Source organism: Prunus dulcis, chromosome 2 (assembly GCF_902201215.1).
Source record: "Prunus dulcis chromosome 2, ALMONDv2, whole genome shotgun sequence".
NCBI lineage: Eukaryota > Viridiplantae > Streptophyta > Magnoliopsida > Rosales > Rosaceae > Prunus > Prunus dulcis.
The window spans coordinates 15,386,644-15,412,737 of record NC_047651.1 but is presented as its reverse complement, the minus strand read 5'-3'; the positions used below and the strand labels follow the sequence as shown (position 1 = coordinate 15,412,737).

At 36.4% G+C, this 26,094-nt stretch overlaps 3 protein-coding genes across 3 annotated transcripts; all 3 read right to left on the bottom strand.

Annotated features, from left to right (window-relative positions):
• Nucleotides 1-4,431: 4,431 nt before the first annotated feature.
• Nucleotides 4,432-10,847, bottom strand: LOC117618241 (pEARLI1-like lipid transfer protein 1). The gene is made up of 3 exons (XM_034347840.1): nt 10,740-10,847; nt 5,396-5,703; nt 4,432-5,014 (listed from the first exon to the last, which is right to left on the bottom strand). Exons 1-3 carry the CDS (start codon nt 10,845-10,847, stop codon nt 4,753-4,755), a joined length of 678 nt encoding a protein of 225 aa, XP_034203731.1. The 3' UTR covers nt 4,432-4,752.
• A 5,367-nt stretch (nt 10,848-16,214) lies between these two features.
• On the bottom strand, nt 16,215-20,164 carry LOC117618910 (spindle and kinetochore-associated protein 1 homolog). Its single transcript, XM_034348676.1, has 9 exons — nt 19,943-20,164; nt 19,726-19,850; nt 19,371-19,483; nt 19,184-19,262; nt 18,846-18,913; nt 17,838-17,943; nt 17,724-17,753; nt 17,138-17,251; nt 16,215-16,623 (listed from the first exon to the last, which is right to left on the bottom strand). The coding sequence occupies exons 1-9, from the start codon at nt 20,037-20,039 to the stop codon at nt 16,546-16,548; spliced, it is 810 nt and encodes a 269-aa protein (XP_034204567.1). The 5' UTR covers nt 20,040-20,164; the 3' UTR covers nt 16,215-16,545.
• Nucleotides 20,165-22,663: 2,499 nt separating this feature from the next.
• LOC117619480 lies at nt 22,664-23,830 on the bottom strand. The gene is made up of 2 exons (XM_034349451.1): nt 23,441-23,830; nt 22,664-23,151 (listed from the first exon to the last, which is right to left on the bottom strand). Exons 1-2 carry the CDS (start codon nt 23,567-23,569, stop codon nt 22,792-22,794), a joined length of 489 nt encoding a protein of 162 aa, XP_034205342.1. The 5' UTR covers nt 23,570-23,830; the 3' UTR covers nt 22,664-22,791.
• Between the last annotated feature and the right edge of the window lie 2,264 nt (nt 23,831-26,094).

The following is a 26,094-nucleotide window of genomic DNA, read 5'->3' as shown; positions in this document are numbered from 1 at the left end:
TGCCGATACAAAGACAACACCAATCACCTAGAACATTGCAAAAACAACCAAACAAAACAAACAGACAAACAGACCTTGATCCAAACAGATCTAGACTGTCTGAGGAGGAGAAGAGGAGATAACAGGAAAGGAAAATATGGGAGAAAAAGAAGGGAAGATGAGGAGAGGAAGGGTAAGATGGGCAAAGGGGATGAGGGGCAGTGGCCACCTCCCCCCCTTAACTTCCTCACGGTTGGTTGTCAGCAAGGAACAAGGGAATCAGAGTGCAGCTAAGGTTTCTCAGTCGCATATTGAACAAACTTACGCAACCATACAATCCTGAAACAAAAAAATTCTAAATCTAAACGGGACGTTGCATATACCAAACCTAATCATGATTAGTATCGAGATCAAAAAACATACCAAACTATGAGTTATTGCAAGTACGGGGCACATGAGACAGCGATGCACTTTGGAACCATGAAAAGATCTCCATGCAATTTTCATATATTACACCAAGCAGAGATGAATTCAGACCTCCCTTGGTGAACTAATTATGTGTCGATACAAGAGAAATGAAGTTAAAACGACACCTTTTTTCCCCTCCTTATTGTACAATATTGAGAAGTTATGATCACCTTTGATAAATTGAATGACTATAAGTCAGTCATTAGAAAACAATATATATGGTATGAGTCATGCTAATCTTACCATAAAACTCAAGTACTTTTCCTGTGTAGCACTATGAATTATTATGAAAGATTGTTAGTTCGCTATTTTATCCTTATTTAATAATAATTTATTCTCACTTCTTCCTTTTTATTAACTAATAAGGATATTTTATAGAATTTTGTATACAAGATGGATAATTATATTTTGAAGTTAAAACCTTCTATGATCACAAATTAATTAAAAAAATTTAAGGTAGAAATACACACTTTTTTGAAATGAGCAAATCAACCGTAAGCTGAAAATGTATGAATATTCTAGGGGCCCATTTAGTGAGTTGGATTATGTAGTTTGATAGGATTCATAATCCTAGTCAACTATGTGGTGGCCTAAAAACAACATGGATTGGATTATGTCGAATCCTACTAAAGCCAAATGTAGTAGGATTATGAATCCTACCAAAAGGTGGAGATTAAGTTGGATTGAATTATATCTAATCCTACTATAAGCCATGTAATAGTACATTTCAATTAATCCAACCCCTTAATCATGTGTAGTACCAAACAGATCATTGAATCAGTGTTATCATTTTCAATCCAATGTAATCCATTGCAATTCAATTCTACCTTATAATTCAATCCAATCCCAGTCACCAAACATGACCTAGTGTATAGCATTATTGTCGCTTCATCAATTTTTGTACAATTATTGATAAGGGTCAGACCTTTCCTTCACTGTTGTATATAGCATGAGATCAAGAATAAAAAATATTGATGGTAATGTCAATATCAAGGAAAGACATTCCTTCACAAAAAGCTCCAATAGCCAACATTTTCATAACTATCAAAAATAAGTTTAAAAGCTCATCGGCTTCTTGCCATTTCACAGGTTCCGCATTGTTAGGCCAGAATTAACTTGGATGCAATGTAACGAGTTCTTTGATAAAGCAAGCGCTGTCAATGACGTTTTAAAAGAATGATCACTCGATGAGGCCCAATCCATGTCTCGCTTACACGACCAAGGTGACGAAGGACCTGTAATGAAGATGCACAAGGATTCAATTTTATTCACTCAAGTAATTGAACATAAGCAACAAGGGATGTAAGAGAAAGTGGAAAACAAAGTACAAAAAGGATTCGATTCCTTGTTATTCAAGTATTAGCCAGCAAATCCTAATTTGATGAACTTCAATTTCTTAATCTTTTCCTAAAAGGATTCCGATTATCATAGCCATCTTACTAGCTTATAAATAACATGAGAGCTGGTTGTTTGTTCAATCATAATTAGTGAATAAAAATTATTTGTTCATATCAGAGAAAATTAACCATGTATGCTCGTCGAGAAGCACTTGCTCCTAGAAGAAAAAGAATGACAATAGGGCAAAGACTAAGCAGCATCCATGCACTCATCTTGTTATCCTTCCTGGGGATGACGTTTGTAGCAATGCTGTGTTTAATTTTCGGATTAATTCACTCTTTGATTTTTACCTAATGATGAGCAAGGTATTGGCTTTTGCATCAGCTAGGTCTACTCTTGTTTTCAGTTTTCAGCTTTGGTTAGGTTTGTTGGACTTTTATATTGTTTCTCACTTTTTCAGCTTTGAGCTGGTTGCTTGTACATTTTTTGGGCTGCCTCTTGGTTTGTTTGGTTTCAATAAATTTACTTTTTTTTTTTAATTACTTTTTAATTGAAAGACATTTGTGGCGTTTCTCATCCTAAGGTTAGAGCCATTATCTTATAATATTGGAATACTATTATGTGATATAACTTGTGATAATACAAGTGGATTAATTACCCATAAATTTATATATGGTAGAAATACTTGGTTCTATCCATAGGTTATAAATTCATAACTCCAACTTCACCACTTACACTTTTTTTTTTATAAAGAAGAAGAAAGGGAAAATAGAATAAATAAAAATAAATAAAAAAATCACCGATTTTGATTAAAAGGTAGACAGTGTTTCCTAGGGCAAAAAAAAAATTTGATGATTTGGTGTTTTTCTTTATTCCCTACGAATCCTAAACTTATTCTTATAACATCACCACTGGTGGAGACTGATTTCCTATGGGGCAGGCAATGGAAATGGGAATACATGGGAAAATCGTATATCGATATTTGTAAATTGTAACTTATAAGAAACAATAATAAAATGTGTGCAAAAAATTTCAATTGGAAAATAAATAGGATTTATTTTAGAAACCCAAATTTACTTTTATTTTACAAAAATATTTATATTGTAAAATAAAGAAATTTGTCTCCGTATAGAATTCAGTTCAGAAGTGTAAACCTAGAAGTGGGTCCACGGCCATGAAATGTGTCATGTCATGTAGAAAACTTTTGTACAAAACAAAGACACCCAGACAAATGTCATGTCATGTAGAAAACTTTTGTGTGACTCTAAGCTTTCTCCAATATCCCACTCAACTAACTAAAATAGTCCAGTTATTTTTTCTCTCTTTTTTTAAAGATAAACTATATTGCATTGAACACTTAAGTAACAATACAATCAAATTCTGAATCAAAACAAGAGTTCCTCGAACCAAACCAAATCATGATCAGTATCGAGATCAAAACATACCAAACTATGAGCTCAAACGGGGCCCATGAGACAACGATGCACTTTGAACCTATCTCAATCCTCATAGAATATTACACCAAGCAGAGAGAGATGAAATATTACTCAGTTTGAGCTCTAATGTTCCAATATGCCCCACCACTCTCAAACTCTCCAATTTCTCATTGAAGAAAAACTAATTATGTTGACATGAGAGAAATGAAGTTAACACAACACCCTTTTTTCCCTTCCTTGTTACAATGTTGAGAAGTTATGATCACCTTTTGGTTCATTTGTTTATTAAGTATGCATTGTGTTAAATTGAATGACTTAAGTCATAGTAATTAGAAAATAATGAATATGATATGAGTCATGCTAATCTTACCATAAAAGTCATGTATCTAACTTTTTATTAATTTATGGTAACTTTGTAAAGAGGAACCCACTATGAACTTTCACACTATGTAAAGACACATGCTCCCTCTATACAATATATGTATTCATAAGGGTAATGATAAATACTTACGTTGTAAAGATACATACTCAAGTCAGGAGGTCTCAAATATCGACTTTTGATAACTAGAGTGCAATGCATGTGTGGTGATGTAAAATTAGATAAAGGAGAGGGAGGGCACATGGAAATTGAAAACAGGAAAATTGGACTCCTTTATTTTGTGTTTACTTTTTATTTTGCATTTTTCCTTTTCATGTAGTTTTTCTTTTTCTTTATTATATAATTTTAGCTCATTCTATTTTATAATTTGTTTCATCTTGCTTTTATTTTGTCTTTACTTACTTTTGGTTTTCAAATAATTGTATTTCCAGTTTGAAAAGTTATTATCTTGCTTTTTCTTTCGGTTACTAAAAAAAACAAAAAAAAGTAAGGTTGAATACTTCGATACGATTTTAACCTCGATGATTACATTGTTGATTGTCTTTATAATTTTTCATAATAGGTTGATAGGTTTAAAGTTGCTTACTTTTGGCGTTGGATTCTTTGGGGATTAGTTAATATAAGTTGTGTTTTTGTGGATTGGTTAGTATAGTTAATAACAATATGATGTATTGGTTAATATGTGTTTTGTAATGTAGTTTTTTCAATGAATTGTGAATGATAATATTATTTTTCGTCCCAAAATATTTGTGAGCTTTTACATGTCGATCCCCGAATGATATTCCTGGATCCACCACTATTTAAGTCGTAATTAAACAATTAAGCAGAGAGTTTATAAGAAATTGTAGCTAACCTTCCTTATAAGCTGAAATGAAACTACACATAATCTTCTTATTTTCAAAGATACCTCATTCCCATACTGTAATAATACAACAACAAACATAAACACATACATAATATATAGAAATTATATATATAATAATCATAGATGAGGCAAAGCAGTGAGGGTTTTTGGGACTAGTTTGCCACGTTTGGAGTTGTTGCTGTAGCTGCATTTTCCACTATCCCTGGGCTTGAAGTTGAATCCATTTTCCTGGCAAGGGCTTGTTAAGGACAAGACCAAGGCTTGCAACCTTCATGATCATGACACCACTAAGCGCATTGGAAGTCTGTTGGGACAGACTTACCACAGTAATTCAAAAGCAAGCTTAAGGAAACTGGCACATTAAGATTGATGCCCAAAACGTTGGCCTTAATGGCAGTGCAAAGGCAAACAGCAGCATCAACATCAGCAAGACCCGCAATGAGGCTACAACAAGGGGTCTTTCGTGGGGTCCCCACAACAAGGTGCACCAAGTCATTCAACAAATCGCCACATACCCCTAGCTTAAGGGTGTCCTTAGGGCAAGAGGCTTTAGGGCTAGGGCTAGGGCTAGGGCTTAGGGTTGGGGTTGGGGTTGGGGTTGGGGTTGGGGTTGCCGTTGGAGTTGCCGTTGGCGTTGGGGTTGGAGAATATTGTGTGGGGGTTGGGGTTGGCGTTGGGGTTGGGGTTAGGTTTGGGGTTGGGGTTGGTGTTGGTGTTGGTGTTGGCGTTGGCGTTGGGGTTGGGGTTGGTGTTGGTATTGGGGTTGGGGTTGGAGGAGATTGTGTTGGGGTTGGGGTTGGCGTTGGGGTTAGGGTTGGGGTTGCTGTTGGAGTTGGGGTTGGGGTTGGGGTTGGAGTTGGTGTTGGTGTTGGTGTTGGCGTTGAGGTTGGGGTTGGGGTTGGAGTTGGCGTTGGAGTTGGAGTTGGGGTTGGGGTTGGTGTTGGTATTGGGGTTGGGGTTGGAGGAGATTGTGTTGGGGTTGGGGTTGGGTTTGGGGTTGGGGTTGGTGTTGGTATTGGGGTTGGGGTTGGAGGAGATTGTGTTGGGGTTGGGGTTGGAGTTGGCGTTGGAGTTGGGGTTGGAGTTGGCGTTGGCGTTGGGGTTGGTGCTGGTATTGGGGTTGGGGTTGGAGGAGATTGTGTTGGGGTTGGGGTTGGCATTGGGATTGGAGTTGGTGTTGGGGTTGGCATTGGGATTGGAGTTGGCGTTGGCGTTGGCGTTGGCGTTGGCGTTGGGGTTGGGTTTGGGGTTGGAGTTGGCGTTGGGGTTGAGGTTGGTGTTGGTGTTGGTGTTGGGATTGGAGGAGATTGTGTTAGTGTTGGGGTTGGAGTTGGGGTTGGAGTTGGGGTTGGGGTTGGAGTTGGAGTTGGCGTTGGTGTTGGTGTTGGGGTTGGGGTTGAGGGAGGAGGGCATTTTGGGGTTGGAGGAGGTTGTTTTGGAGTTAGGGTTGGGGGAGGGCATTTTGGGGTTGGAGGAGGTTGTTTCGGAGTTGGGGGAGGTGGTTTTGGGGCTGGGGGAGGGCATTTTGGGGTTGGGGTTGAGGGAGGAGGGTGTTTTGGTTTTGGGGTTGAGGGGGGAGGGTGTTTTGGTTTTGGGGTTGAAGGGGGAGGGTGTTTTGGGGATTTTGGTGGTGTTGGTGGACAATTAGGAACATGATCATTTGAACTCACTGTAGTGAACAACACAAGGGTAAGGGAGAGAAGAAGAGCAAAAGTTGCAAATGCATTAGGAGAAGCCATTTTAGAACTAAATTCCCCTCAGGCGGTGAAGTGCCTGATTGAAATATATACTTGCTTTAACTTGTAGATGGAGGTGGTGGATATAGTGAACACAATTAGGGTATTTATAGACTTTCTTTTTCTCTGACTTCAAAAAAAACTTTCTTTTCCTGAAAAAATATATATATAAATTCGTCAAAGACACCCCCCCCATGTGTGCAGACAGCGTACACTGTTCTGGGTAGCAATAGGTCATATTCAAATTTGGAGCATTCTGAATTTTGTGCTTTCTAATCTATGGCACCAAAACAAAGGACTCCCGTGTTCTTATTAGGCAAAGAAGGTTTACACATCTTGATCGTGTCCTTATTTTGCGAAATACTTCCAAGAATCAAGGTTCTCCTTCTACTAAAGGGAGTTACCAGTCGACATCGATTTTGAGTGTGTAGATAGCTCTCTATCACTGAACGACGAGCCTCTGGACGAGTAAGAGATATCACTTTGACAACATGAAGCACCTATCTTGGTTGTGTAGATAGATGCTCTTTACCACCGAATTCATAATGAGAGATATCACTTTCACAACAAGGAGTAATTATGTTATGAAAACTAGTAAACTACCAAATGTGTCGACAACAATCAAACTGGAAATCAAACTGGAACCTTCCGTTCTACTTGCTCACTGGCTTCACACCCAGAAGATAAATGGTTCTCCACTGTCAATATTTTGTTTTTCTTTTTTTTTTCTTTTTTTTTTTGGTGAAAATATTTTTTTATTCTTTAGTCACAAGACAAACAATATGAATTTCTCTATATCAAAATTTAATTATTATGGTTCATTAAAAAAAATCACAATCCATCCATGAAATCTTAATTCTTTTGGGAAGGAAGCTTTCATGCACTAATCCCAGATTTCTAGGAAGCTTTAATTATTATTACTTTTGATGGGGAAAGGGAATAAATTAGAATGAAGCTTTTTTCCCTTAATCATAGTTTAACAAGAACGAATTTTTTGTTTTGCACATGTATGTATTTTCTTTTTTACTTAATTATAGACCTAAACAAATATTAATAATATATATAGATTACCAAAAAAACATTATTTGGGGCCCTAGGCTATAGTCCTCGCGGCCCAGGCTGGGTAGTGACAAATATCTGATGCGTAAAGCTATGAAAAAGCAACTTATCAGACAAAAACAAGACAAAATGCCTCAATCAAATTCAAAGGTCCATTATTTAGCCAGCCAAATAATGTCGACCAAAGTTCGAGCTCAATCGTCATCAAGATCTATATTACAACGAAGAACGAGACGAGAATTTTCATTAATGTCGACCCGTGAAACGATAGATAAGATGTGCTTCATTTAGTGCAGTTAATTTTGTTGTTTGGGTAATCGGAAAAAAAAAAAGTGCAGTAAAAATTCACCTCACATATGAACAAATTACATGACAAAGGGTACACGTTGGCATGATTCTCATAAACAATGGTTAAACATGAACAAATGTGGTTTTGAAATCAAAGCACAAAACACTAATTTTGATTAACAAAACTTGCAACTACAACTTTGGATCTAATTTTGGAATCCATATGGGACATCAAAAAAGCGTTTAGGTTAATGTGTTTATAGCTCAGAACAAAACATAGATTTATTTCGCTGGCTTACAATTAAATTTATAATTTGATTAGATTAATAAAGTGGAAACAAAGTATAAAAAGGATTCGAATCCTTGTTTTTCAAGTATTAGCCAGCAAATCCTAATTTGAGATGAACTTAAATTTCTTAATCTTTTCCTAAAAGGATTCCGATGATCATAGCCATCTTACTTGCTTATAAATAACATGAGAGCCAGGTTGTTTGTTCAATCATAATTAGAGAATAGTAATTACTTGTTCATATCAGAAAGAATTAACCATGTATGCTCGTCGAGAAGCACTTGCTCCAAGAAGAAAAAGAATGACAACAGGGCAAAGACTAAGCAGCATCCATGCTCTCATCTTATTATCCTTCATGGGGATGACGTTTGTGGCAATGCTGTGTTTAATTTTCGGATTAATTCACTCTTTGATTTTTACCTAACGATGAGCAAGGTTTTGGCTTTTGCATCAGCTAGGTCTAGTTTTGTTTTCAGTTTTCAGCTTTGGTTAGGTTTTGTTGTTGTTTTAGGTCCTGATTAACTTGCTGGACCTTTATATTCTTTCTCACTTTTTCAGCTTTGAGCCGGTTGGTTGTAAATTTGTTGGGTATGCCTTGGGCTGCCTCTTGGTTTGTTTGGTTTTAATGAATTTACTTTTATTTATTTATTACTTTTTAATTGAAAGACATTTGTGCTGTTTCTTGTCCTAAGGTTTGAGCCATTATTGTATAATAATGGAATTTTGTTATGTGATATAACTTCGGATAATATATAAGTAGATTAATTACCCATAAATTTATATTCTGTAGAAATACTTGGTTTCATTATCCATAGGTTATAAATTCATAACTCCAATTTCACTGCTTACGCTTTAGTTGATATGGTAGAAGAAGAAAGAAAATACCGCTTATACCCTTTCTCTTTTTTGTTACATTGGGAGGAAAGACAATCCTATTTCAATACTAGATGTCAAGTAGAGAGAAAGGGAGGGCCACAACCACTTGGTAAACCTGCTTGAAAACACTTACGGCCCTTTGATAAAAGGTAGACAGAGTGTTTTCTAGGGCCAAAAAAAAAAAATGATGATTTCGTTTTCTCTTTATTCCCTACAAATCCTAAACTTATTCTTACGGTGGAGACTGAGATCCAATGGGGTAGGCAATGGAAAAAATAATACATGGGAAGGAATACATGGAAAATCGTATATCGTATTTGTCAATTGTAATTTCTAACAGTAATAAAATGTGTGAAAAATATTTACAATTGGAAAATAAATATGATTTATTTTATAAAAATATATACATTATCAAATGAAGAAATTTGTCTCCATATAGAATCCAGACTATTCAGTTCAGTAGTGTAAACCTAGAGATGGGTCAAGGCCATGAATCTGTTAGAAGAAAACGATGTATAGAACAATGACACCCAGAGAAATGTCATGTCATGTACAGTGATGGCGCCATGTGGGGATCTGAGGGGTCCGAGGCCCCTACTCAACACTCAACTCTCAACTCTCTCTCTCTTTTTCTTAAATAATTTAATGTTGTGTGTATGAATTGAGTTAAATTGAATATTGAAAGAGGATACAAGGGTTTTATATATACAACAATCAGAACTTGTGAAAGCTGTAATTTAAAGCTTATTTATTGATTTTTACTTTAGGCCATATTGGTCAAGGAGTCTGAAAATGATTTTCAAGATGCTCTCATTCTCTTTATTTTATATTTTACAAGAGGATCCTCTCTAACCTCAATTTCTGACTCTATCACTGATCATGTAGAAGATATTTTTTGTTGTGACTCTAAACTAGCATGTATTCAAACTTAAAATACTTTAGCTTTCTCCAATATCCCGTCCAACTAACTAAAATAGTCCAACATTACATTCAGTTATTTTTTTTTCTCTCTCTTTTTAAAGATAAACTATATTGCATTGAACAAACTTAAGTAACAATACAATCAAATTCTGAATCAAAACAAGAGGTTTACAATCAAATTCTAAATCAAAACAAGAGGTTCCTCAAACCAAACCTAATCATGATCAGTATTGAGATCAAAACATACCAAACTATGAGCTACATCATTGCAAGTACCGGTCACATGAGACAATAACGATGCACTTTGGAACCTATCTCAATCCTCATAGCTTACACCAAGCAGAGATGAATCACTCAGTTTGAGCTCTAATGTTCCAATATGCCCCACCACTCAAGTCTCCAACTTCTCGTTCAGGAAAAACTAATTTTATATATATGTGTTGACATGGGAGAAATGAAGTTGAAACAACACCTTTTTCCCCCTCCTCATTGTTACAATGTTGAGAAGTTATGATCACCTTTTGGTTCATTTGTTTATTAGGTATGCAGTGTGTTAAATTGAATGACTTAAGTCAGAGTCATTAGAAAACAATGTATATGATATGAGTCATGTTAATCTTACCATAAAAAGTCACGTATCTAACTTTTTATCAATTTATGAAGTTTGTAAATAGGATCCCACTATAAATCTCACACTACGTAAAGACATATATTTCCTCTGTACAACATATGTATTTAGTTGTGATATTGTGAATTTAAAAAGCATCGTAAGGAAACATTACTGATAAATATATATGTTATCCCGATTACAAACATTAATCGAAGTGTCCTTAATAATATCTAGTGGTTCTTCAAACTACTCAATTGTAGACTTACAAGAAAGAGCACACCTAGCAAGTCTATGAGCCACTTCGTTAGCTTGATGCCGTGAACATAAAACTAAACCCACTGTGGTCTTTAACCAGGGTTTTTATATTTTCAATTAACTACCAAAATAGGATTGGTCTTCATCCGGTTGTGCGAGGGCTGTGATTACTTGCATGCAATCTCCTTCGAAAAATTACATTTTGCAGCCCAAATTTCTGTGCAAGCATCACAGGCTCACAGCCTCTCTTGCCGCATGCGCATAAGCCTCAGTGTCACCAGCCACTAAAGCCTGCGCAGTGTGCACCACAGCAGCAGCCACAAACTGCCTCTCATCACGCACCACCATTCCTACACCTCCAGCCTCTCCCACCGCCCCATCAAAATTTACCTTAACACATCCACTCGGACGGGGCAGCCATGGAATATGGTTATCACCAATTTTCTCCTTCAACTTTCTCGTGCAAGCTCAGGGACAGTCCTACGTCCATGTTAATATGGGCTATAGCCCGGGTGACCCTAGTCCAATATTAATACTTAGTCCAACAAAGCACACCTCCATACACCCCATCCCAGTGATCCCAGTCACAGAAAATCTCTTTTTTGTTCTTTAGTTAACTAATCCCACAAGTGTGGCAGTACGTAAAATAAATACTAACCCCACATTAATATTTAATACTCAGCCTTTTTAGAAAACACACTACTTTTTTCTGTCCAATTTTTTTTTAACCTTTTCTAGTGTACATAAAAGGTTAATTCATTTTTTTTCTTATAAATTTTGGCAGCCTTCTTTTCATTTTTATTTTCCAAGTTGGCTTGGCTCTAGATAGATTAAAATGCTTCAGTTTTTTTTCTTCTTCTTTTGTAATGGATGATAAATTAATGCTTTCAATTCTTTTCCTTTCATGGAGAAGTTTATCATGTAATTGTTAATTGACCTTAAAATTCATACTTAAATGAAATTCACCAGTATCGTCAAGTTTTCTAAGTTTGTATGTAAGGTAAATTTAGCCCACCCTATTTTCAAATCCTGGATCTATCCTTGTAGGAGCCCTCTCTGCATCCAATTGCAAAAGCACCAATTTCTTGAGGGCTCTTTTGTTACCATTCCAAAATTTGTTATTGCGATTTGTCCAGATAGCCACAAAGTCAACAATATCAAATCCCGTACTTCCCCTTCTTTCTCCCTTAAGACCATCTGCATCAAGGTTCTGATTCCTATTCTCCCCCCCTCCCCCCCCCCCCCCCCTCCACACACACACACACACACAACACTCAGAGGAAAAACCGCCACCTCTCTCTTCATCAAGTTCTCCTTGGTGAGCACAATATCATGGGCAAGCTTCCAACAGAACACTTTAACCTTGTTCGGGATCGATGACTTCTTCCTTTTTATTAACTAAGGATATTTTGTAGAATTTGTATACAAGATGGATAATTATATTTTGAAGTTAAACCTTCTGTGAACACAAATTTTTTTTTTTTTTTAAAGCAAAAATACATACTTCTTTGAAATAACCAATTCAAGCATAAGCCGAAAATGTATGAATATTCTAGGGGCTTGCTTAGTGAGTTGGATTATGTAGATATGATTCATAATTCTAGTCAAATGTTTGGTGGCCTAACAACAACATGGATTGGATTATGTCTAATCCTACTAAAGCGAAAATGTAGTAGGATTGACGTAGCCTGACAATAGATTGGCAAAAACCTTAGCCTAAAACATGTAACTTTGGAATCCACCAGGAAGATATGAGGAAACCTTGAAGTTTATTTCATAAATTAGAATAACAAAATAGAATAGCCACGAGTAAAATCTGTTTGAATACTCCTAGAAACCTAAGGAATAAACAAGGAATTAAAATAGAAAAAATAACAAAGCTTCCAAAAATTGTAAAACCTTTAAAACTGGATTTCGGGAAACTAAACGATCTCAGATGCCCGAAAAAACCCGTACGCATAGTTAAGCAATCAGTTTTACTCATGACGTCATTCTTTTCAAATCGATGGGTTATGGGCTCGATTCTGAGCTCGAAGCCCAAATCTTCAATTTGCCCGATTTACCCTTGCACGTGCGTCACTCCAGCTCCTCTTCGATTGCTTCCGCCATATGTTATACATCAAGGATTATGAATACTACCAAAAGGTGGGGATCAAGTTGGATTGAATTATATCAAATCCTACTAAGTCATGTAATATAGCACATTTCAATTCATCCAACCCCTTAATCACGTGTAGTATCAAACACATCATTGGATTAGTGTTATCATTTCAATCCATTGCAATTCAATTCTACCTCATAATTCAATCCAATCCCAGTCACCAAACATGGCCTAGTAGCTCATCAATTTCAGCACCATTATTGATAAGGGTCAGACCTTTCCTTCGCCCTTGTATATAGCATGAGATCAAGAATAGAAATATTGTTGGTAGTGTCAAGATCAATGAACAAACTATATGGATTTCTCTGTATCAAAATTTAATTATTATGGTTCATTGAAAAAAATAAAAATAAAACAATCCATCCATGAAATCTAAATTCTTTTGGGAAGGATGCTTTCATGCACAAATCCCAGATTTCATAGGTAGTGAAAAATATCTTATGCATAAAGATAGGGAAAATGCGACCCATCAGACAAAATACCTCAATTTAGCATCTTTGTTCATACCTCAATTGCTGCTTGCCACACAAGGTCCACTATTTAGCTAGACAAATAATGTCGACCAGAGGTTGAGCTCAATCTTCATCATGATCTATAATACAACAAAGAGACAAGAGAATTTTCATTAATGTCGACCAGTGAAACTATAGATACGAATGCGATGTGCTTCATTTAATGCAGTCAATTTTGTTGTTTGGGTAACCAAAAAAAAAAGTACAGTAAAAGTTCACGTCACATATGAACAAATTACATGGCAAAGGGGCACACGTAGGCATGATTCTCAGAAACAATTTAAACATGAACAAACGTGGTTATGAAATCAAAGCACAAAACACTAATTTCAATTACCAAAATTTGCCCCTACAACTTTCGATCTAATTTTGGAATCCATATGGGACATCAAAAACGCGTTTAGGTTAATGTTTATAGCTAAGAATAAAACATAGATTTATTAGGCTGGCTTTCAAATAAATTTATAATTTGATTAGATTAATAAAGTGGAAAACAAAGTACAAAAAGGATTTGATTCCTTGTTTTTCAAGTATTAGCCAGCAAATCCTAATTTGATGAACTTAAATTTCTTAATCTTTTCCTAAAAGGACTCCGATGATCATAGCCATCTTACTTGCTTATAAATAACATGAGAGCCAGGTTGTTTGTTCAATCATAATTAGAGAATAGTAATTACTTGTTCATATCAGAAAGAATTAACCATGTATGCTCGTCGAGAAGCACTTGCTCCTAGAAGAAAAAGAATGACAACAGGGCAAAGACTAAGCAGCATCCATGCTCTCATCTTGTTATCCTTCCTGGGGATGACGTTTCTGGCAATGCTGTGTTTAATTTTCGGATTAATTCACTCTTTGATTTTTACCTAATGATGAGCAAGGTATTGGTTTTTGCATCAGCTAGGTCTAGTTTTGTTTTTAGTTTTCAGCTTTGGTTAGGTTTTGTCGTTGTTAGGTCCTGATTAACTTGTTGGACCTTTATGTTGTTTCTCACTTTTTCAGCTTTGAGCTGGTTGGTTGTAAATTTGTTGGGTATGCCTTGGGCTGCCTCTTGGTTTGTTTGGTTTTAATAAAGAGATATTTAGTTATATACCCATTTTTATGACTAAAATTATAAATAAATCCTACACTATTTAATTTCTATAAACAAACCCAAAAAAAACTCAAAAAATGATAGTTGACCCTATTGAATTTAATTTTGATTATTAAATTACTTTGATGCCCTATTAAGTGTTTTAAGCTTTTTTATGAGGTTTTGAAGTTGGGTTTGTTTTAAGAAATCAATGGCAGTTTTGTAATTTAAAAGAAGTTATAAGCCTTTTTGTTATATTGTAAATGGATTTTGGATGTGTTTCTAAAGTCCATTTCATATATGATTTTTTATCATTTGGGCTCCTATATTAGGTATAATAGTGAATCTCCCAGTAATATATTACTTTTTAATTGAAAGACATTTGTGGAGTCTCTTATCATAAGGTGAGAGCCATTATCGTATAATACTGGAATACTTTTTTTTTTTTTTTAAAATTATCAAGAAGGTGAAAAACTTCATTCAATAAGCAGCCAAGTACAAGAATTCCTTGCAGACCGGATAACCTTGCGTTGAAAACTCCCAATAGAGGAAAATTAGATATAAAAAAAAGAGTACCGCAACATCTTAAAAAACTATTTTAGAAAAACATTCTAACTATTCTCTAAATCCTTTTCCAAGAGCGGTGACAACCAGCTTGCAGCGATATATTCCCAAAAGCAAAAGTTTGTGCTTTCAGACCAAATTGTGCCAAAGAAAGAGCCAAGCAATTGCTCCACCAATGTTGGTGAACCACTACACCAATGTCCAATTGAGTTGCGAAAAAATGAATATCATCCACCATATTTGATATGATCTTGTTTAATAAATTACGGAGAAAGAGTTGATGTATACAATGAACGGTAACTGAGACACGTGACAATCTATATAGCTAAACCATAAATACAGGTGGCAGTCTTCTTGTTATTCAAACTTGAAATACTTTAGCATTCTCCAATATCCCACCCAACTAACCAAAATAGTCCAACATTGCATTCAGTTTTTTTTTTCTCTCTTTTTGAAGAAAAACTATATTGCATTGAACAAACTTAAGTAACAATACAATCAAGTTCTGAATCAAAACAAGAGGTTCCTCAAACCAAATCAAATCATGATCAGTATCGAGATCAAAACATACCAAATTATGAGCTCAAACAGGGCACATGTGACAACGATGCACTTTAAACCTATCTCAATCCTTATAGATTACACCACTCTCAAACTCTCAAATTTCTCGTTGTGGAAGAACTAATTATGTTGACATGAGAGATGAAACAACACCCTTTTTTCCCCTCCTTATTGATACAATGTTGAGAAGTTATGATCACCTTTTAGTTCATTTGTTTATTAAGTATGCGGTGTGTTAAATTGAATGACTTAAGTCGTAGTCATTAGAAAACAATGTACATGATATGAGTCATGCTAATCTTACCATAAAAGTCACGTATCTAACTTTTTATCAATTTATGGTGACTTTATAAAGAGGAACCCAATATAAACTCTCACACTATGTAAAGACACATGTTCCCTCTATACAACATACGTATTTATAAGGGAAATGATAAATACAATTATGTTGTGATACTGTGAATTTGACCACACATTAAAAAGCCTCAAAAGAAAACATTACTCATACAATGTATACGTTATAAGAACATTACTGATCACTCATACCTAGTCCGTCAACAATACGAGAAAATATCATGTCTGTACAATATGCACACACAAAGCATGTGAACCATGGAAGCTTATGCATATATCATGTATATACATTTAATCATCCTAAGTTTTAACTTAATACCATTTGACCTCACCTTGAGCAGTCTTAGCAGAAACTGTTACTATTGACTGTACGCAGCATTCTTTTTCACTATAAAAGCATAAGCAAGGCAGACATACTAGTCTATCAAAAATTCAACCAATTCAACCATAAGCCGAATGTGAGTATTCTAGTTGTATTATTGTCGCTTCATCGATTTTGGCATAATTATTGATCAGGATCAGACTTTTCCTTCACCGTTGTATTATATATAGCATGAGATCAAGAATGAAATACATTGTGGTAATGTCAAGATCAATGAAAGATCTTCACAAAAAGCTCCAATAGCCAATAATTTCATAACTATAAAAAATAAGTTTAACCAATTGAGCACAGCCTAAAAAGCTCATCGGCTTCTTGCCATTTCCAAGGTTCCACAAATTGTTAGGCCAGAATTAACTTGGATGCAATGTAAGAACTTGCAGTTGTGTTCAAACTTGAAACGGATTAAGAACCAAACCGCCAGTTCTTTGAAAAAGCAGGCCCTGTCAATGACGCTTCAAAAGAATGATCACTCGATGAGGCCCAATCCGTGTCTCGCTTACACGACCAAGGTGACGAAGGACCTGTAATGCAGCATGCACAAGGATTCAATTTTATTCACTCAAGTAACTGAACAAAAGTAACAAGGCATGTAAGATAAATGCCATTGCAAAACCTTGCACTTGTCAAGCCATCATCTTCCAAGTGGATATAGCACAGAAACTCTTTTTGTTTAATCACTTATTCAGAAGGGAGGATCAGAACTTAAGACCTCTTTGCTAGAAGAGAATGTAGCCATTAACTAAATCATACTCAAGGATTATCTTACATACATGACTAGCTAACTCCATTTGTCTCAACTAAAAAGATAACAGAAATCAAGTACAGCAGATTGATACAAATACCAGGGTAATTTGACCAAAATATAAAGTATTCAGTTTGTAGTTCATGAAGCGTGGAAGGTAATATATTTACTCAAGTTAAGTAAAAAAAAAAGTGTAGTTTTCTTAATTGAACTATGATATTTTTTGTCCTAATTTCTTTTTTAGTTTTTCACATCATAAAAGTTTGAAAAATAAAGATAAGGCACAGACTTACAGTTAGTATTGCTTTTCCAGTGTTGTCAGGCTTCAAGGCTGGTCCCTTCATGTCAGTTTCGAGAAAGAAGTGTTTTCCCTTTACTGCTTCTGTCATTGCAATATCTCTCAGTTCCTGCATATTTTAGTGTGGGTATTGAATACTAAGGCATAAGTAAGCAATTACATGCCATGCTCGGGAATATGACTACTTAAGCAGCAGTGACAGCCCACATGCCCATTGACTGAAATGGTAACACAGATCACAGAGTCCCATATTCCAAAACCCTACTAGACGCATCATTTATAACCAACAGAAAACACAATGGTGTTGGAACGGGACAGAGGAAAGGACATTGCTATTTCTCTCTTCTTCTTTTTTATATTTATTTCGAAGAGTGCATAGTAAGCAACACAATATGAGGTGGCCTGCCCTCAATCGTGAGAAAAGTGAAGTAAGCATGCCCTTTTAACCTGGGATCAATTCCCACCTCCAAGGATGGAGAGGCTTATATGATGAGAGATAGCGATCTCCCACTTTGTAACCCATGGGCCCAATTGGCCACCAATGGAACCCCAGAACATTGAGAAGCTATAAGTTCACTTACCAGGGCCTTTTCCCAACTATCTCCTGCCACCTGCATGATAATTGGTCACCAGAGTGAGACCTGTGCAATAGCATTAATGTACAAACCAAAAACTCAAAGAGATGGAGCATAAACCCTCTTCTTTGGGGCAGATATAAGCTGAGAATTTGCTTCAGCATATGTTGCCATGTCATTAATAGCTGCATTGATCTTTTCTACAGTGAGCCTTCCTCTCATGTATCTGCAGCTAAAAATACTTAGAGCAACCAAATGACGTGAATAATAAGGACTAGATACCTAAGAACTCATTTTCCATCACCTATCCACCATGGAAAGAAAATTGGGGAAAAATTAAAAGGAGACAATATCGGATTACCCAATAGATATCACAGTTCTATTGAATTACGAGCTATCATATTCTCTTATATGCCAAGGCAACACAAAGAAAGTTATGTTTCAAATTGGAAACCTTCATTGTTATAGTATGTGTATCATAGCTGGAAAGAGTTAGAGATTTTGAAGTGGTGGAACATTCTTATGAAACGAAAGGATAATATTATGAGATAACTGTATGAATGGAAAGAGAACACCTTCTAAATCCTTTTTAGCATTGCCATATTTCTTGCTTTTCATCAATTTTATTCCCGTAGCATTTTTTTGTTTTTGTTTTGCATACTTGCATACTAGGGGAAGCTTTTTGTTCCCAACAAAGGAAATGTCTGTAGTTTGTGGATGTATAGTACTTTAAGATCAGGTCGACAGACAAGTCATCTAACTCATTTTTACTCTGGAATTAGAAGAAGACGTGACAGCGACAAGTCATCTAACTCATTTTTACTCTGGAATTAGAAGAAGACGTGACAACCAACTTTACTTGTTAACCATTTGAGACAAGGCTTAAGTCCAATACTATTACTTGTTTGTACATGTAGGAGTTCGACCTCATAGATTTACACAATTACTATACCTCTCTGTCACATTTATACAACTTGATTTTGAGATGTCCCATTTGGACAGCCTATGCCCAACTCAGATGTGAACGCACCTATCATGTAAGTAAGCTTTTGTTTTCAAAAGCATACAGTGAAGATGGGACGCGCTCTTAACAAATAAAGTAAGAGAAATTAAGAAAAGTTCACTCACCCTGACAGGGAATCCAGCTCTTCAGCAGTTATGAACCACAGTGGTGGAGTGGAACGACCCTTTTTCTCCTGAAATTAACAAAAATAGAAAGCACAGATGACCCTCCTATGGTATCTGAAATATATAAAAAAAGATGGTTCGAGAACAAACTAGCTAAAGAACTGAGCAACAGTCTTCCATTATCATTTTCTGCACATCATTTCCCAAGGGCACAAAAGAACCAAAAAAAATCCAATCTTAGTATGATAGTACCCAACCCTAAGCAATACACCAATAGTCTGAAGAAAAGGGCCACTCTATAAGAAATACTAAGCAATTTTCTGCACATCATTTATTACCTTAGGTAGTGCTGCAGGCACCTCCTCAAGCTTCAACGACCCGAAACCGGTGTTTTGTTGAGAGCCTTCGGGGAATAAACTGAAACAAACAACACAACACAAATCCTCTAGCTATCAAATGCAAATAAACTTCAAACTCAAACCAAAGTTACTTAATCCATATGGATGCCTGAGAAATTTGTTTTACCATCTATTAGTAACCAAACCTAACATAGACATTCTTTCAGGAATATGTGAGGGCACATAACTTGACAGGTCCTGCAATTTCTTTTGCTGCTTCACCGCCGCATCGATGAGTTTCTGCCATCACATTATAACATCTAATTGTAATTCACTGAGAATTATACAGGCAAAATATGTACCAAACACACCCAGATGATCAAATTCCTTTCTTTTACAATCCTAGTTGCAAGATTAAGAATTTTACTTCATTTTTTAATTTCCCCTTTTGAAAATTCAAATTTCGAATATTGAAAACTTGAGAGAGAGAGAGAGAGAGAGAGAGAGAGAGAGAGAGAGAGAGAGATGGAGAGAGGGGGTACTTTGGCTTTGGGGATGGCTAGGGTTTCGTCGCGTAGGCGGTCCTTGATGGCCTGAACCTGAAGCTCCATGGTCTTCACTGCGGCGTCAACGGCCGACAAATCAGTGACGCTGCTCTCCGGATACACTGCCACGTGGACACTTCAGAGCTCAGATTTACGCCTGGGATTAGAGAAATTGAATAAAGCAGAGTAGCAGTTGGGTCGGGTCGGGTCTTACTGTTTCGCGCAATGACGAGGTCTTGAAGCTCCGCGATCCGACGGTTGAACAATGAGATCACCGAATCCAACGACGCCCCTGCTTTCTTCACCTCCATCTCTCTCCCTCTCTCCAGAAATTTTCAATCTCTTGTTTGGTTTATGCGTTGTGGGTTGTGGGTTGTGGTTGTTGGAAAATCTCGAGTTTCTCTTTCAATTTGGAAAGGTTGTTTTGGCGGGAAATTGTGAACGAAGAAGAAGTTTCACATACACACACCTGAGACCTCCAAGGCCCAGCTCCTCAGCCCACCTCATTTTGGGAAAAACCCAAATTCAACGCAAAAATAAATGGGCTTTTTAGCTCCATAAATTCGTTTATATAGGTTTTTTTAATCTATTTATGATCACCAAAATCCGCTGTAGCAATACTCACAAATGGATAATTGTTAATCCGGGTTCGAATCCCGGCAGCGGAATTTCTTTTTATTGATATTTTTTTGGGCTTGGAAGAGATTTTGTTACCAATTTAATATCTAGCGTAAATTAAAATCGTAAATTTCAAAAGATACAAATTTGAGTGTAACTCGTGAATTTGACATCTAGCGTGTAAGAATATGCTCATCCATTTTCAAAATATCAGTAATTTGACATCTAAAGTTGAATTCGGTGATAAAATATCAGTAATTAGAAGAGTGTGAATCTACACTCATCCATTTTCAAACGTAGCATTTGACTTGAGAATATAAAAACCAGGAGCACCGATCCATCAAAAGTACTTAATGCCCAATTTAATAATAAATTAAAGTGCATAATTAATTGGTAAAACTAGGCTGCCTCCACTTAATCTTGGGAGACAAAATGTATAGGAAGCCTCAATCTGGTTTCTCAAGTAGAGAGAAATGATCTCATCTTGGAAAATGCAAACTTTTCCCACCTCTTCTTCTTTCTTTCTCATTTATTTTTTCTTTGGGATGAATGATTAAAAAAAATTAATAATCGAAAAAACAAACAAACAAGGAACAGAAATTAACAAGGTTATGTGATGGGGATTAGCATGGAGTGCAATTTGAGCCGTTGGATCACATGGGGAAGAGGCACATTGGGTTTCAACTTATGGATTTGTTAAGAATTTTGGCTACTAGGGATACATGGGATGTTTGTTGCCATAAAGATTGTTTATGGGGATTTTAAAATTTTGAGTTGAATCACATCTACAGATTGCCTGTTTTTGGAGACACCCTTGAAAATGTTGCATCTTATGTCTCTCTGGTTAGGTCTGGGTCCTCTGGGTCTGGGACATGGCGCATGCCTAAGTAGATTTTTGTGTTGAATAATAAATTAATCAAAATAACTGGACTTCGAGGGGCTGGTTGTATGAACAATATGTATAAGGCAGGCATGAAGGTCAAGCAGTAGAAAAAGGTTCACTGTTGTCTTTTCTTGGCACAACAAATAGAAAAGAAAGACTTATGAATAAGATATGGATTTGAAGTTCATTGCATTGTCAACGACCTCTAAAAGGCACAAGGAGTCAGGACCCGCCAAAAAGGAAAGATAGGGTGATGTATGCTAAGTAACCGTGGAGTCATTTTGTATGTGTGTTTTTCTATAGAATTATGAAAGGCATCAACACTCTTCACGTGTGTCGTCATTTAAGCATAACACGTGAAAGTACGGTAAGTTGTTGGCCATGACATATGGATAACCTGCTCCAATACCATATTAGAATGTGAACATCCAATTCAAAATCAATCAGGTCGAATTTGTGTTAATATTGTGCGAAAGAAAAACTTTGCTTGCATATGGAGCTCTCATTCACCAGATGATCATTAACTGCTAGCCCTTCCTCGCAAAGGAAATATATACCAATGCAATAACATGCAAGAAACATATAAACATCAACTAGAAGTGTGGGGTCATCAAACTACCATTGCCACCCTCATTAATTCAGAGCCAACCAACCACTTGATATATATCTCACCGCAAATATATGCTCTCTCTCCGACCCATCAATGTCTTAGATAATGCTTAAGGCCATGTATCATTTAATGCTTTCAATTCATTGTTTACCTTCATTGTCCACAGAATTGAAGGTTTCTTGAGCTCCATGCCCATCAAACCATGAAAATATCAAAGATCTGGGCAGGAACATATACAAATTAATCAATTAAGTCGATCCCAACACATGTTCTAAATAAAAACACAACTTACCGATCTCATTACAAAACGGAACGCCTTTAGCAAGGGCACTTTGTGGTCGGTAAAGGCATTTTCCCATTGGAGTGACCCTTTTTTTTTTTTTTAAGTGTCTGCATGACATAAATTAACCTGAACTTTACCATCAATTTTTTTACCAAAAGCTAAAATTGGGCAGGTAAGTTAAGTTATATATTTTTGCCGATCAATTAATATGTTTCCTGGTGCGCGCTATTCAATTACCGAACCATTGACCAAAAGCACAAGCATCTGAAATTAGAATAGTTAGGCATGCATGCAGTACTCTTTCACATTTTCCTGTTTAAATCCTGATAGTCCACATGAAATGATAAGAGGCTGCTCTGATGTAAATTAATGAAATGAAAAGCCTGATAACACATAGAATTTCCACTTTTGTTATGCGGTCATATAATATATGTAAATAAGCATTTTAACCTAGCTAGCTATGAGGACTGTGAGGCCCTACAAGCTTTCTTCACTACCGTAACTTCCCACATGCATACATATGTTGATGGAACATTGCATTGAGAGAGAGAGACAGAAGTGTATATTAGTATTAATTATTAATGCAAAGGCAAGGGAAAGAAACAAGAACAAGAAAAAAGGTGGGTCATCAGCTGGTGATCATGTAGTTATATATGATGAGAATATATATCAGTTGTGAGAAGGAGGGTGTGTCTTTGGGGGTGAGTAGTCCAGATTGAACCCTGGTTGTCTCTGAACTCCACGTTTCTTGTGGGGAACACGCCATGAAACCGAATCGAAAGACGACTTGTTATCATCATCATCATCTACAGTTGTTGGATGATGTTCAACAGCACCTGAGGCCGACCTCTTTGTTTTTCTTGATACATCACTGGCTTTCGTGTGCGTGGGCTCCTTAGTGTTGATACTGTTATCACTTTGAGTCTCTGCTGTGCTTTGTTCTTTTGCCACTTCAGGTGCTGCCTTTGATGAGAAAGACTTCACCTTTGCCACAGCTGGAATGTTATCAGAACCCTTTTCTTTAGTACTCTGCACAAAACCCAAAAGCTAGCTAGTTAAGTGGATTGGTTTAATTTAATCCAAATTTCAGATTTGGACAAGTGATTTATTAATATCATATACCAATCTACAGTATCTGGTACATTGTCGATATTACAAAATATTAACGAAATATCAAATATAGTATCGAAAATGTATCAGATACTGTACATTGATACCCAGTATCAGACTCTATTTCCCATCATCTATTTATGTTGTGCCGCCACTCAAATTGAAAGAATTGAAGAAATCATATTAAACAACATGGTGCACATGTTACCTTGTTGATGAGATGAAGTTTGTTTTCAGGCTTCTTCTCAACCGCACCGAGACGCCGGGCATTACATGCATGCAAAGAAAGGCAAAGAAGGAAAAGAAGAAGGCAATGAGCACTAGGACTTGTTGACATATTAAGAGAGAAGGATGCAAACAAATGGAATATTAGGGATACTGAGAGAAAAGCTCGCTTGGGGAGGGGGTGTTTGCAGTAGAGCTAGTGATCAGAGAGGAGGTATATGTAGAGAGAGGGAGAGAATGAGCAATAAATGCAGGTATTTGATCAGAAGATTTAAGAGGTTTGGTAGGTCTAGCAGAAGAACATGGAGGTGTATGGGTAAGGAGTAGTAGAAAAGAAAATGTAGATATGGGTGGTCTCTTACTTTGTCCTTTCAATTTTCTCTCAAATTTCAATTGTTGGGTCCCAAGGCACAAGACACACCCACCAGAGAAAGGGATGCAACTCTCAACCCTCTTCAAAATATATGGGGGGCCTGCTCACTCTCTTTTTTGTTTGTATTATGAGAGAGAGAGAGAGAGAGAGAGAGAGAGAGAGAGAGAGAGTCAAAGAGATCTAATTTTACTTTCAATTGTAGAAGGGTTCAAACATATATATATAATAGAAAAATGGGGCTGCATGCACAAGAGGTGAAACAAAGAACAAAATCAAGAAAGCTAGTGTCCACTGTCTGCCTAATTGTTCAAACCGAGGCACACTCTAATATCACTTGTCTTTGAGATATAGCGTAAATTAATCGCACCCATTTGCATGTTGTGCTTCCTTGTTCCTAGCCCCTACCTGCCTTTTTACCTCTTGGAGCTTGGACAAATTAACTAATGACTTTTTTAATCACGAGTTAACTATGATTATTATTATATGATTAATTAATCATCAAATCATGGTCACATTCAAAAGGCAGCTAGGGGAATGACCTTTTTTGATGTAGTACGTCCTTTTGCTTTTACAAGCAACGGAGCAATGGATGGTGAATTAATTTTCTATTTCCAAGCAAACTATTGATGCATGCATATTGAAGAGCTAACAAGCAATATTATGAAGCAACTAGGCAGGTAACTCTGGGAAAAATTTCACTCTTCGAACCTCACTCTCATTTCGGTAATAACTTAAATAATGTCACTATTTATACCATGTTATATTATGAGCTCTACATATCTCATAAAGATAAAAAAATTCACGTTCATGTGTGAATTCGAATAGTTCATTTATTTCCGTTTAATAAATTGTGTGTTTGAGAGGTTTAGTCTATTGTTCTCTAAAATTGAGTGACCGCTAGAGAGGCTAGGTTTGAAAATCATGATTAATCAAATGAAGTTTAGGAATCAATGGGGCTAGCCTAGGCTATAAACTATATATGAACTCGATCCATGCTTTTAAGGAAGATGTTTCACTTCATGGGTGATTAATTAGTTGGTAAGCATCCACGCTAAATGCCTTTTAATTAGTCTCTCCTATAATTTAAAATATTGTTTATATGACAAAAGGGTTTGTGCGTACGTGCAACAGAAAATTTAAAAATTCATCATTAAGCTGCTTAGAAAAACAATGTATGCAGCCTTGTAGTTGATCACGGTAACGCAAATTAATTAAGCGTAGGTGGTAATTAAAACTTCCCCAAATTCAGCTTCATGTCATTATAGTAGTGTGTTGATCAACATATAGTAATTTTTAGGTGCATATGCTAGTAGATGTAGAGATATAGGTAAAAACTTATCTATGATAAGTATATACATCTCTGTCCGTCGTATGTTCCAAGTCTAACTCTAAATTTATCTATCATGAATATTCATACTCATTCGACACTTTGATATATAAACATGATCAATAACTTATTTATCATGCTTGTATACACCCATTCTCGTTGTCTCTCTCTAAATCCCAACTCTACTTATCTTTCATGAGCCTATATAATACAATACACTATTCCCTTTTCTTAATATCTACCCTCAAACGATTGTATAGAGAAGAGTGGGTATGGCATAATGGCATTGACATAATTCTTGAGATGGGATAGAAATTGAAATAGCGTAACATGGCCCACATGTAGGGCCTACATAAATGTGTACGATGTGGGGACAGCAGACAAGGGCAGCGTGGACCATACCCCTCTTGTTCCCCTAGCAAAGACCCCGACAAAATGTCCTAACCGTCATTACCGGCCAAGCTTGACACGTGGCGCTCAGCCATGTGAAATAGTCATTTACCAGGCGCTGTCGCTGAGGTCCCCACGACTCCCTGGGGCCCCATTCACCCCAAGGTATATCGAACCAAATTGAAGCATGTAATCAGGCTTTCGAGTTACGGCACAAATTGTGCGATTATAACTTCTTAAATATAATTTTTGCTTCTTCTAGCCTTTTAAATACGTTAGCTATATAAGATTTATAGCTAGGACAAGCATTAACCGTTGTTTACCAATTCTTCCATCAATCCTAAAATCCCTCTCTTCAATACTGAATTTTTGCAATAGTTTTATTCAATTCATATGCTCCAAGTATTATTGCAGAAATTTAATCATATCCCACAAACTTATGAACGTCTTTCCAACCAAATTTTAACGAGTATCAGTAATTAACTATATTTACCAAGACAAAGGTGCATTGCCATTGAATTTCAACCCTAAACTTAAACTAAGAGGG